This window comes from Anopheles coluzzii, chromosome 2 (genome assembly GCF_943734685.1).
Source record: "Anopheles coluzzii chromosome 2, AcolN3, whole genome shotgun sequence".
In the NCBI taxonomy this organism is placed as follows: domain Eukaryota; kingdom Metazoa; phylum Arthropoda; class Insecta; order Diptera; family Culicidae; genus Anopheles; species Anopheles coluzzii.
The window spans coordinates 105,670,380-105,682,569 of record NC_064670.1 but is presented as its reverse complement, the minus strand read 5'-3'; the positions used below and the strand labels follow the sequence as shown (position 1 = coordinate 105,682,569).

At 42.3% G+C, this 12,190-nt stretch overlaps 2 protein-coding genes across 3 annotated transcripts in view; one reads left to right on the top strand and one right to left on the bottom strand.

Moving 5' to 3' along the window:
• The window catches only part of LOC120953650 (uncharacterized), a 91,212-nt gene that overhangs the window by 36,939 nt on the left and 42,083 nt on the right, over positions 1 to 12,190 (top strand). For both annotated transcript variants that reach the window (XM_040373785.2, XM_040373784.2), the window contains exon 2: positions 2,543 to 2,621. The gene's annotated coding sequence lies outside the window, so the exon portion shown is untranslated. The remainder of the gene's footprint in view (positions 1 to 2,542; positions 2,622 to 12,190) is intronic.
• LOC120953649 (HIV Tat-specific factor 1 homolog) overlaps positions 11,693 to 12,190 on the bottom strand; it is a 55,569-nt gene continuing 55,071 nt past the window's right edge. The window contains exon 5 of the mRNA XM_040373782.2: positions 11,693 to 12,131. Within this exon, the coding sequence (XP_040229716.2) occupies positions 11,798 to 12,131 (334 nt within the window). The 3' untranslated portion in view covers positions 11,693 to 11,797. The remainder of the gene's footprint in view (positions 12,132 to 12,190) is intronic.

Genomic DNA, 12,190 nt, shown 5'->3' with positions numbered 1-12,190 from the left:
GGATTTTGTCTACTTAAAGTTTCGCTTCTAGTTATCTTTGGTGAACTGCTGCAAAACTAGTGCTCCCTCCAGCAGGGTGCTAATTTTCTCAGACAATACCCGTACCCCAAAAAAGGTTCTTTCTTGCTGTGGGGCACACAGTTTCTCCACAACAGAACAACTCCCCCTAAGCAATCCTCTCAGCCACAATTCCACCCCATCCATTGAAAAGTCGTGCTGATAGGTAACATTAAAACGCACGATAAGAATCAAAACATTTCAATGCTCATTGAACACATCGTTCCATGACTCCTCCCTAACCTCAACACTTTCACGCTGCCCTTTAATTTTATCGATTCCCTTTTCGGCCGATTTTTCACTCCCCTCTTTGATTCTCATAATAGCGGCGCTCGTTCGGCCGATAGCTGCATCGATCGCTCTAGAGAAGAGGAAAGTAGACTAGACAAGTAAACCTACTACAGTGCGCTCATGGCGCTCATCGCTTTCAGCTCGCGGCGGAAATGCAATCGATTTTCTATTGCTATTATTTTCACGCTCGCAGTGCACTGTAACAAAAAGGCACAGAACCGTATGATGGTTGAGTTTTAAGGGGAAAACCCAGCAGGTAGTATGCAATTCGATTGCAAAAGCTTCCCACACTTCCAACCTGCAAGCCAAAAACCTTTCCTCTCCCGGAAAACACAATAAAAGGGGTAGCCAAATAAAATGCACCACGAAACTCCATTACCGATGAGCGTGATAATTTGCACTTTCGAAAAAGGGGGAGAGCATTCCCGAGAGGCGGCTATAGGCTGCTGAGTAGTGGTGAGTTTTTTTTTATCACTCAGTCTGATCCATGCCGCTTTCAGGTCGCTCTGTAAGTGAAGCTGGTGCTGAATAATTGAATAATGGTGTTAATTTTTGAGTTGAGCCCTGAGCCCTACCGAATTGGGGCCTAGTGGATTGCGTAAAATCAATATCAGCGAGCGAGTTACATATTTAATGCAACGAATTGCAACGAGCATAAAGTTAAATCACCTTAATGTGAAAGTACTGTGTACGCTTAATGATTCTCGGTTTGGTGGTAAAATGTATAGACCCTTATCAAAAACCAACTTCATTGCAATTTGCCGATCAAAATACTTTTTCGAATGACTTTCCAGTGTTTGTTAACCTTTTTCTCATCAATACACTTGAAACAAGAGATTCACAAACAGAGGACCGTATATTTGATCATTTCCTTTCAAAAATTTTACGCGAATTGTATTGTAAATGTAATTTAATAGCATCGTTTATCGAGTTGTTTGAAATTATTTTTACTTTCTCTACGATATTGGGGCCCTTCACGATTCTAGTCTGCTTTTTATATGGAGTTTGACAGTTGGAGGCTGACATAATGTAATAACTCCATACGATTTTCAGCCTAGATTATTCTAGCCTCAAAGCTAGAATTAAATTCGAGCACCTGCTCGAAAAAATATCAAAACGAAGTGATGTTTTCATTTGTTGGGACAAGGGTGCATTAAAGAGATCAGGTGGTGGATTCTAAATTCAAAGTGTATGTAGTCCAGGTGGTCTCATAGCATGGTTTTTATAACCAAATTTGAACATCACTTTTAGACAGAACGGGTGAACATTTTTGCTTAAACAAGCTTTCTGGAGCCTTGAGGAATACACAAAACATATTTTAAGAATGTTTTTTGTATTCGTTCAGAAGCAGAAGCAATAAAAATCAACCTGCTAAATACATGCATATTGGGATAATCCCACCTGTATATTATTCCCACTTTGATAGCTGCTCGAAAATACAATGATACAGCTGATAGGCTGAAATTTCAGCCTAGGATCTAGAAACTATTCTAAATAGTTCTAAATATTACATGCATGACAAATAATTGTAGCACAAAAATATGAAGAAAGACACATTTTCATCATCATTTGAACGTAAACTTTGAAGCTCTCGAATAAAAACCTCCTAGTTGTAGCGAAAGCATCACATATACTCTTGTTACCCCAATATTGACACAAATTTCTGTTATTGCATTTTTCAATTACATTAACAGCTCGTTACGATTCGCTCAAATTGCTCAATAGTTATGGCTATTATACTTCACTTAAATCACTTCTAAATCATTGGTTACGACTTGCGAAAAGCATGCAAGGCCATGGCAAACCTACAAAAAAAAGAAACAATAATAACCCTTTTTGCATGGACAATGTCTGGGTGAAAGACGAAACCTACCGTTAAGCGGCCGTAACCGACCGAACCGTGAAGCGCTTGATTGAATAAGCAGAAAAGCCAAACAGATATTATACTTTCAATTTGCCCTCCCATCACCACCACCATCATCAGGGATAAGTAGAAAAACATGTCTGAGTAAATTTATGGCGTGTTTTAGCATTTTCCCCCGCCACCGAAATTCCAACCGGGAGGATATCAATCATTTAATCATTTCTCAGCGTTTTGTTTTCGGTTCCTCCAGCGTTTGTGTGTGTGTGTGCATCCAATTTTGATACTTTTTTGACTGAACTTTCTCCTCTCTTCGCTCTCTTCACATTGCAGATCCCGTTCCCTCGGCGGTGGCCCAGAACAAATGCGCTGACCCTTGACCTCAAACCCTTGGTACGTCGGCAAAGCACAGGTAAGCACAAACATACAAGCATAGAAACGTAAACGGTTCGCAAGAAGAACGATAGCACACACAAAAAAGGCGGACAACCTCCCTATGAAATTCGCGCACCAAACCGCATCATAACATCCCGCCACAGGTTGCGCACGGACGGATCCGGGAAGGAAATAAATAAATAAAACTGCCGCCCGGTACTTCGGGAGGCCGCAATCCTTAAAAGGGGAGGGTTTCGCTCACTGAACGGGCGAAGAAACCGGAGGAGAGATATTGGGCTGTGTTGGCCTCGAGGCCACGAAAGGATAGAGTCAATAAAAAGTAGCACAATAAATCTTCGTTTTGCACGCGTTCGAGGTTGGCTGATTTTGTTTGGCGCTTTTTTTTATACTCATTTCGTTGTTTCGTTGCCGTTGCGTCTTTTCCCCCATTCTTCGTTTCGAAGGTTTTGTACTTTTCTACTCCTCAGCGGGAGCGCGAAAACATGGTAAGAACCACCGTTATCTTCCAAACCGGCGGAGGGCTAAACGAACGCGCCGAATAGTAAGCCGGTGGCAGCCGCAGGTCTTGTCGAAGGCCTAGGTCCGCAACGTTTAATATCAATAACGAATAATGTTTTCTAAGGAACGGAGGTGCATGTCAGCCCCCCCGCGTCGAAAAGGGACGAGACACGGTGAGCAGGCAAGGGGTGGCAACGGTGCAATAACATAAAATAAGCAAAGGCCAAACGATGCTGCCAGCTCCTCACCCGGGATGGGGAGGGAGAAACATCGCACAAAACATCCACCTGTTGAGCGAGCATACCCGCCAAAGGCACTCTCCAGTGCGTGCATTTGCATCACCTTTGCATCATCAGCCAGTCGGTTGATATTCGGTGCACTTGATCTTTCCAAGCAAACCTTCATATCGAGATGTTTAATGGATTTCACCGAAGGCTTACTGGCGATGCATTGGAGTTGCAGCAGCATGCACATGGCAGCGTTGTTGTTTTTTTTTGCCTTTTTCTACGCACAATGAAGAGTGACAGTTGCACTCAGTCGGTTAAATGTGCCGCCATTGCCGTACGCGCTCGGCCCGAACACGTGTGGGAAAGACGGTGGGGCTTTGCATCCACCAGGGTCAGGAGGTTTTATTGGAACAAGATTGATGTACTCGAATCAAGATGCCAACCTTGTCTACAGCAATAAAACTTTTGCCAGAAATAGTTTAATTATGCCTGCGGGATTATTTATGACGAATTGTTTTATCTCGTGGTAAAACCATTCGCTATTTTTTCTTAAGTTATTGGTATTGGAAGTATTTTTACCAAGAAATGACAATCGATCACGAATTGTAAATCCATGGAGTTGATTGCATGAACACTGTTTCTAGTTATTTAAATAGTTTCCAGCTAAACAGGCATAAACGATAGTGTGTAAGGGAAAATGACATGGAAATTGTCTGGTTTCGGTATATTCAAAAGATTAAAACTAAATTAAAAGTGGTTAATAAAAGAAAGTCGCAAGTAACGATAATTACCACGAAAACAGTCGTAAAAATTAGACAACTGACTATATTTGCTAGTAAATCACACAAACAATACGATAAAATACATAATTGAAATATAGGATATAGAGTCGCTTGCCACATGAACTAATCTCCCAACTAATCTATTCCTTGCATTACTTTTGCAGTCTATGTTAAACCCTATCAATATACCTGTCCTGAGAAGTGAATAGATAATGTATTCTCTAGACTGGTTTTTCAGCTATTAGCTAACTAAATGTCAAGAAAAAAACCAACTTGTAATGACTTAATTAAAGGAATAAATCAAGATACTAACACGATAGTTGTTATGTTAAGCTCATCAAGAGGTAGATTCGAAGCTACTAACAATTGTTAATTCTGTACATGTGTTGTCTTTTGTTGTAGCTTCGGTATGTTTTTAAATGTCTGGACACATCTATAGCGATGATTTGTACCATGTATCGTCATATCCCGCTTCTAAATATAGCAAAAAAACTAGTTGATTATTTTCAGCTCCAGTCCACTAAAATCTGTTTCATTTAAATTATTCTTAGCTTCGTTGTGCTCTCTTAGTTCATTTTAAGAGTCATGTTATGTTTGCTATAACTAGCTGGAGCTATTATCGCAAGTCTAATTATATATCAAATACAAATGACGTACTTTTATCCTTCTCTACCCTAGAAACAATAGCAATAATATACCAATAACCTTGCATCTGTTGCAAAAATAACGCAGAGCAATGTCGATGTAAAAATGTGCCTGTTTGTCTATTAATAAAATAGAATTTGCTCATTTATAACCCGCAACGTGCCTTAAGATAGTAACATGATCTACAGCACGCTAGGAATGTGTATTATTGCAATCATTTTATTTATAGTACACATCGCCAATAATACAGCAATGGCCAAGAAAATAGACAAGCTTCCCAGGGTGAGTCAATGCAATCCCACAAGAGCCTGCTGGTGCGCTTAATGAGTGAAGGGAGCTTAAAATCAACCGAACGTGAGGTTCCCCCGAGGGTCTCAATTTCGATCCCAAAACACCTCTCCCGCTACCCACAGCCAGCAACCGATCGTGCTGCCATCCCAAAACCCCAGCGAAACGATTAAGAAAAATTGGGCTTTAAATTAATCGTAAAACCTAAAGCCACTCAGCCGCAGCATAGCGCTGAGAGCTGCGAGAAAGCCCCATATAAACAAAGCAACAACAAAAAAGGAGCACAACATCCAACAACAACAACAACAACAACAACAACAACAACAACAAGAGCAGCAAACGGCAACTAGTTAACGAAATAAAACAATTAACAACAACACACCGTCTTCGGCCGGGTCGTCCGTTTTCCGACAACCAAGGGGTTTTCTTGGTGGGTTGTTTTATTTTTACATTTAATACCGCTGCACAAGACGCACTTTGGATCCGCATATTGACCTCTTTCTTTTGGGGGTTTTTGGCTGCGGGTTTTTGCTGCCCTCGCTGCTCTTATAGTCACCCTTTCTCTCCTTCTGTGTTGTCGCACTCCTCCCCCCCCAACAAGTACGAATTTGATCGTGTCGATGGGTTTGGTACACACACGCGGCACCAGTACCGTTGCTGCCCTTTTTCGCGATCGTACGCGGTTTATTTATGTCGAGTGTATGGTGCGGTTTTTTTGTTTTTTTGTTTGGTGGTTTAAACAACGCGTCTTTTCTTTGTTTTTCCTTTTTCGCTAGGGGTTGCTGCAGTGCCTTCAGCTTCTTTTCTACATTCGCGTGCACTTTTTTGGCATTATCTGTGACTTTTCCTGTTTATTTTTATTGTCTCCGTGTGCGCGCGCGTTGCGTATTTGTTGCCTTCTTCCCGCATTAAAGCCTACACACCCGTTTTCGGGAATCGAAACAAGCTCCGGCATTTTAGATCGTGTGAAACTGCCAAATTCGCAATTAATGTTAAGCGCCGCTGGGAGCGGAAAGGAGTGAGAAACGGGTTTGGGCGACAGTTGGAGAGCAGTTATTGCGCGTGTGTAAAGGAAACAAAACATCCTAATGGGGGAGCATACACCCGCCCTGAATTGCTTCATTTCGATGCTGCAAATGTCAACGAACTGGATTGATTGTTTAAAAATTGAGACATTCAGCAGGATGGATGGGAAATTTCTAGCCCCCTTGTAAAGAAGAGCAAGTCTAAAATGGCTCAAAAAGTGACTGCCATTTTGTATATTAAAAATAAAATGGTGATTTAATTTGCAAAATTTCACATCCTTGCAACACTGTTGCCCAACACGCTTGCATCATTCACTTGGTAATTTTACAAGTACAATTTTAAAGCATGAGCTCACCTGATGGTCGCATTCCATATCACAACCACCTCAAGCCAGTGGGTAACGTAATTTGGCTAGCACTGAACTAGTGAACCGTCCTCCTTACTAGCCGGTTAGTATGTAAATTTAGAAAACTCGTCCCCGCCATGGAATGTCAGCTGGGAGAATATTTATTACAACGTTTGTCAGCGCAATGAGCTCAGCTTATGGTCTCTGCCCGCCCTCCCGCGCTGAGCTCATAGTTGCAGTTTACGAGCTCGTACGCGTTTCGGACACGACATACTGGATCTGTTCAGGCACGTGTTTTGATGCGTGCTGTTTTTTTCATAAAGAACACACACACACACGATATGGGTGAATCTTTATTTTTGCAAATGGTGTGACTAAAGATTAAATTGTAATCAAGTGGTGTTAATAAAGCGCCGCTGATGGATTTCAATGGCACGGAGGTGATGTAAGTGCAGCGCTGAAGGATGTCAATACGAATGAAAAGTAATGACTCGCGACACTTCTACGCCAATTGAACATACTCCTATCAAACGAATGAGTAATTATGAAGTGACAATTGAAAGCTTTTATTACGCTACAATGATGGCGATGTGGTTAGGTTGTGAAGCTGTTGTCAAGTGTGAGTTACGGCGCAGATGTATCGGATTTATCTAACATAGTGATGGGTAAGATTGGAAAAAAATCTGGAGTATACTCCGATCCGAATCGTCTGAAGCCGTCCGAAATCGCCAGGAGTCGTCCGGAGTTGGAGTCATCTGGAGTCGTCCGAAGTCTTCCGGAGTCGTCCGGAGTCGTCCCAAGTCTGGAGTCGTCCGGAATTGTTCGGAGTGTTCCGAAGTTGTCCGGAGCCGTCCGAAGTTGTCCGGAGTCGTCTGAAGTTGTCCGGAGTTTTCCGGAGTTGTTAGAAGTCGTCCGGAGTCGTCCGGAGTCGTCCGGTTTCGTCCAGAGTGGGCCAGAGTCGCCCGGAGTCAGCCCCGAGTTCGTCCGAAGTTGTCCGGAATCATCTGAAGTAGTCTGGAGTTGTCTGGAGTCGTCAGAAGTCGTCCGGTGTCGTCCTGAGTCGTCAGAAGTCGTCAATAGTCATCCGGAGTCGTCCGGAGTCGTCCGGAGTCTTCCGGAGTCTTCCGGAGTCGTCCGGGGAAGTCCGGAGATGTCCGGAGCATCCCGAATTCATCCGAAGTCGGCAAGAGCCGGCCGGGATCGGCATTACCCTGCACCTTTTCCCATTGCCATTTGAAGAGAGTTTTATTTTAGTTTTTAGTTATTTTCAAAACACCTTGGGTAAACTAACAAAGTAAAAAAACCTGAAAATCTATGAGCATTTGCTTCTCTATACATGAGTAATCGATCAATTTATACTAAATATAAGCAATTTTTGGGTTTTTGCAGGCAAAACTGTGTGATGTAACAGTATGATTTAGCAAAAACAACTGACATGAGCATCTAAACATGGAGTCTTAAAGTTGCGATACAAATACACAATATTTTGTAGTCGTTGTGATATAAAAATGTAACATTTTTTATCATCAATTCAAACGAACTATCAAAATCACTGATTATGACGGCACTTTTTGCAATTATTCTATTCTATTATTCTATATCCTCACTCTATCGTCGTTACCCTTGTAGCCTAGTGCTAGACGACGACCGGGAAACTGTTCTCGCATAAACACTTCCCACTTGCTCAAGCGCCACCTTAGTTTACCCGTCGTCTTAATTCCCCACCCATTCCCGCTGGTTGGCGCTTACGCGAAGGGCAGAATAGTTTCCCTTCCCCGTCCCAAAAAAACCACCGAAATTTCTCACCAGCTCGGCCCGTGCAATGCACCTGAACCTTCGCCTTTAAATTCCTCACGCACAGAAGGGCACATTGGCGACCGTATGCCTGCGAGACGAGCAGTGAGACTGTTCTGCCGCCGCTCTGTTCGTCTAGTTGATTTGTCTCTTGAATCGCACCGAAAAACAAAACCCTGGTCGGTTTTATCGCAACCCAAAGTGCGGGTTTGTTTCCTATTTTGTGCGCGCACACCACCACAATGAGGGAAGCAACACAAACACCTCACGATGCTCACGAGTTTCATTCCGTTCTGCTGCATTCCTTTTTCAGTTCGGCGCGTCCGTAGAAATAGAACATGCACTCGCAATGCACTTCTGTTTGAGTGGAGGAAATGTGCGAAGAAAAATACAACAACAAAAAAACACTCACAAGTGTCGACGTCCTAATGCAAACGTCAGCAGGATGTGTGTTTTTTTTTCGGTGGCACCTGGACACATTGTACTGTGTTGAGCAGTGATTGTGTTCTGCTGTGTATGCTTTTTTGTTGTTTATCCCCTTTTAACCAGCATTTATTCATCATATGGAGGTTTTGCTCTGTTTAACTAATAAAAAAAGCCAGAAAAAGATAGCATAAACTTTATATATCAGTCGCTGCAATGAAATTAACCGTACAACGAACATAAAACACGATCCAACACACTTGACATTCTTCCACTCCAGCTCCATAGAGCCCTTTTCAAAAGTACCTTCACTACAAAAGTAATTAAAAAAAGAAGTTTGCGCGTGTACAAAACCGTAAAAAATGCACACACTTTTAAAAAGCAAATACACTACCTCCCGTGCCGAGAGGACATGCCCTTGATTCGCAAAACCCGACCCACCCGCTGAGTCTGCACATTTATGCTGCGGCATGCACTTTTACCAGGTGGTGGTTGATGGCAGCAGCGAATGATGTTGATGAATACGTGTGTTGACCACATGAAATGATCCTCCCCGTATAGCCCCCATTACCCTTCACTCTTTACTTCACTTTCAATGAAATTTCGAGCATTGAATGCACCCGACCCGAGTAGTTTCCATGCTCGCTGCTGTTTGCGGCATTCAAGGAGCACCGGGAGAAAGTATGTCCCGCACACCGACAACCATGTTCACACACTTGCTGCTGCTGCTGGGAAATGTTCGCGCTCGGTACACTGTGAGCGGCGCTGTTTTGTGCCGGAACGAACGAAAGAATGCAAATGAGAATAAATAGGTGCATTTTGGTGCGGTGCAGCGTACTTCGCCGCAGCGATTGCACCGAATCTTGACACTTGATTCGGTCCGTCCGTCCCTTGAGCACAAATTCTGCCTCTAGCGCTAGAGAGTGCTGTCACGGGTGTGGGCCAACAGGCAGCAAATGCAACGAATTCTACATGTCCGGCTGTCGGTGGTGCCGTTCGAAATAACACACAAAAGAGCACACCTTTCGAGGGAGAGCGCGCACAGGAGAGTTTTGTTTGCAAATTTTCAGCCACGACGAAATGCGAACGCATATGTGCAGCACACACGTTGCTCCCGTTCCCGTTGCGACTTTCTTTCAACCTCAACACGTTGAATGGACCCCGGCGAACGGAGACGATTCAACCGCAAGCTGGCGGTGACATGGCATCGACTTTTTGCGGTTTGTGGCCGGCTGACTGCAGACACATTCCTTATCGTGCGTAAAACGTGTGCCCGCAGGCAACTGTCAACAGTATTTCAAACTCAGTTGATATGGTGAGCAGATTATTAACAGGTATTGTGGAATTGTATTGCACTGTAGATGCATAAACACACATACACACAGGCACACACACTATCTTTCCTCTGACAGGGATGAGTAATAATGAAGTGGTACACGCATCAAAAGCATGCGGTTTTGCAATTGTCAACTCTGTGGTTCATTGTTGAGAGAAGGCTCTTGTTTGCAAGTTTGTAAATGAGTGTGGTTTTTTGGGGGAAAACTTCACAAGAGACACAGTGCTTTGCTGGATATGTAGCAAACGAACAGTGCCTGGAGTTGCATTTTTAGAGCCTTCCAAAACCACCACAAATCAACCGAAATGAACGTTTCAATGTTTGTTGTTTCATGTTTTCTTCTACAATGGATCAAACGAAGTCACACACTGATTAGAACTTCGAGGCGGGTTATATCTTTCAATTCGAACTCCAATGAAATCCTTTGAACATCATTCAGGCAGCCAATTTTGCGATCAAAAGTGGTATTTTGATCGATTCCTTTGCAGAGACTGGACTCGAATTACCAGGGTTTTTACTTAGAAGAGACATGCTCGACACATTTTAGCCTGTTTCCCTATAATCGATCACATTTATCAATTCTGCTGCTTTACACGGATTTGAAGATAAGTTTTGGCTCAAATGGGCTAATCTTTGTACCATTAGTACATTTAAAGACGTTTAAATTATGTAAAAGTCAAAATTGTACTAATTTTAAACTAAATCCTAAACTTTGCTAAACAATTAATTTAGTATCTAAAACTACCGAATGGCATCAACATTACTGGAATGGTATTTTTGTTGATAATCACGGTATTTGTCGAACGCGTGTATTCGAGTTACGCTGCTATCATATTATTTAAATTATATTTGGCTGATAGATCACGTCCGGCTATTCATTCGACAAGATATTTGATTAATTCAAACAGGGATTTAGACATAAAAATACTGTTTAAAAGCCTTAAATTTGAAAAGCGAGAGTGTGGTAATATGGGAAAGAGAACTGCACTGTTTTGCGAATAAGTTTCCACTTTTAACAGCATTCCTCAACAGTTCAAAAGATGTTTTTCAATAGCTATCTAATAATTGCGAAAGCTACGCTGTGTAAAAACATCTCGAGAGCGTTGAATAATTATGTTAACATTGGAAAATGTCTCGGAAAACAGTGTAAGTATTGTAACCAAAGTCAATAGATTAAAAATACTTTAGTACATAAAGCCAGCTTAAATCCTTATATCGAAAACTTAACACATTTATCATTCCTCAGTTCCTCCTCAGCTCATTCCTGAATCTTAATACGTATTGTCATGTATGTGATAATTATCTTTGAACAAGATTCTCAGATGAAATCGTTCATACACTGATGTAGAATGGTTCAATACATCACATGGACGAAAGCGAAAAAAACGAATCTCAAAAAAAACAAAGAATCCCAAGGTATGAAAAGCAGCAACAAAAAATCTATCAAAAAATCGATTAAATTTAAATTGATATCCGTCAATCAAATGTGTAATAAGATAACCTACACTTAAATACAAAACTGTTGAGGTACAATCAAAAACATGCCTCATTTTTTTAAAATAATACAATCAAATAATAATAAAAGAGCAATACCAACATACCTGAGGGTTTGCGCTTTGATCGTGTGAAACTAATTTCCTGCTCTTTTCGGATATACACATTATGATCGACCTCTCCGTTGCCATCGCACAAAGAGGCGTTTTTTTCGATTGCTTCTCCCGCTTTACAATTCGAGATCCGTTTTATTTTCTCGAAATCCGAGTTGGGTCGTCGAATTCAACGTTCTCTAAATCAATTACAATCGATCGCCACATCTAAACTGGATGGCTAATCCTCTGGTTCCTCCTCCTCGTCAGCCTCTCCATCCTTCTGCTTCACATCTTTATCCTCTTCACTTTCATCATCGTCCTTCTCGGCTTCCTTCTCCGTATCGGCAACTTTCACGCCCGGATGTTGCTCTTCCTGGTCGTCGCAGGACTTCATTTCCGGTGTTTCTGATTCTGTGCCACCCGCTGGGACAGTTTCGGTGGTTCCTTCTCCACTGGAAGGCGGCGAAGTGTCGCCTGTGTCCTTCCCCTGCTCGGCAGCAGTTTCCTCCGTTTCGAGGTACTGTTCCCAGTTGCCGCGCCGCTTGTCAATGTCGGCATCAGTTTCGGCAATTCTGTCGATGGGTGGTTTACAAAAAAAAAACACACACAAAAACATTAGAAAAGGTGAAAA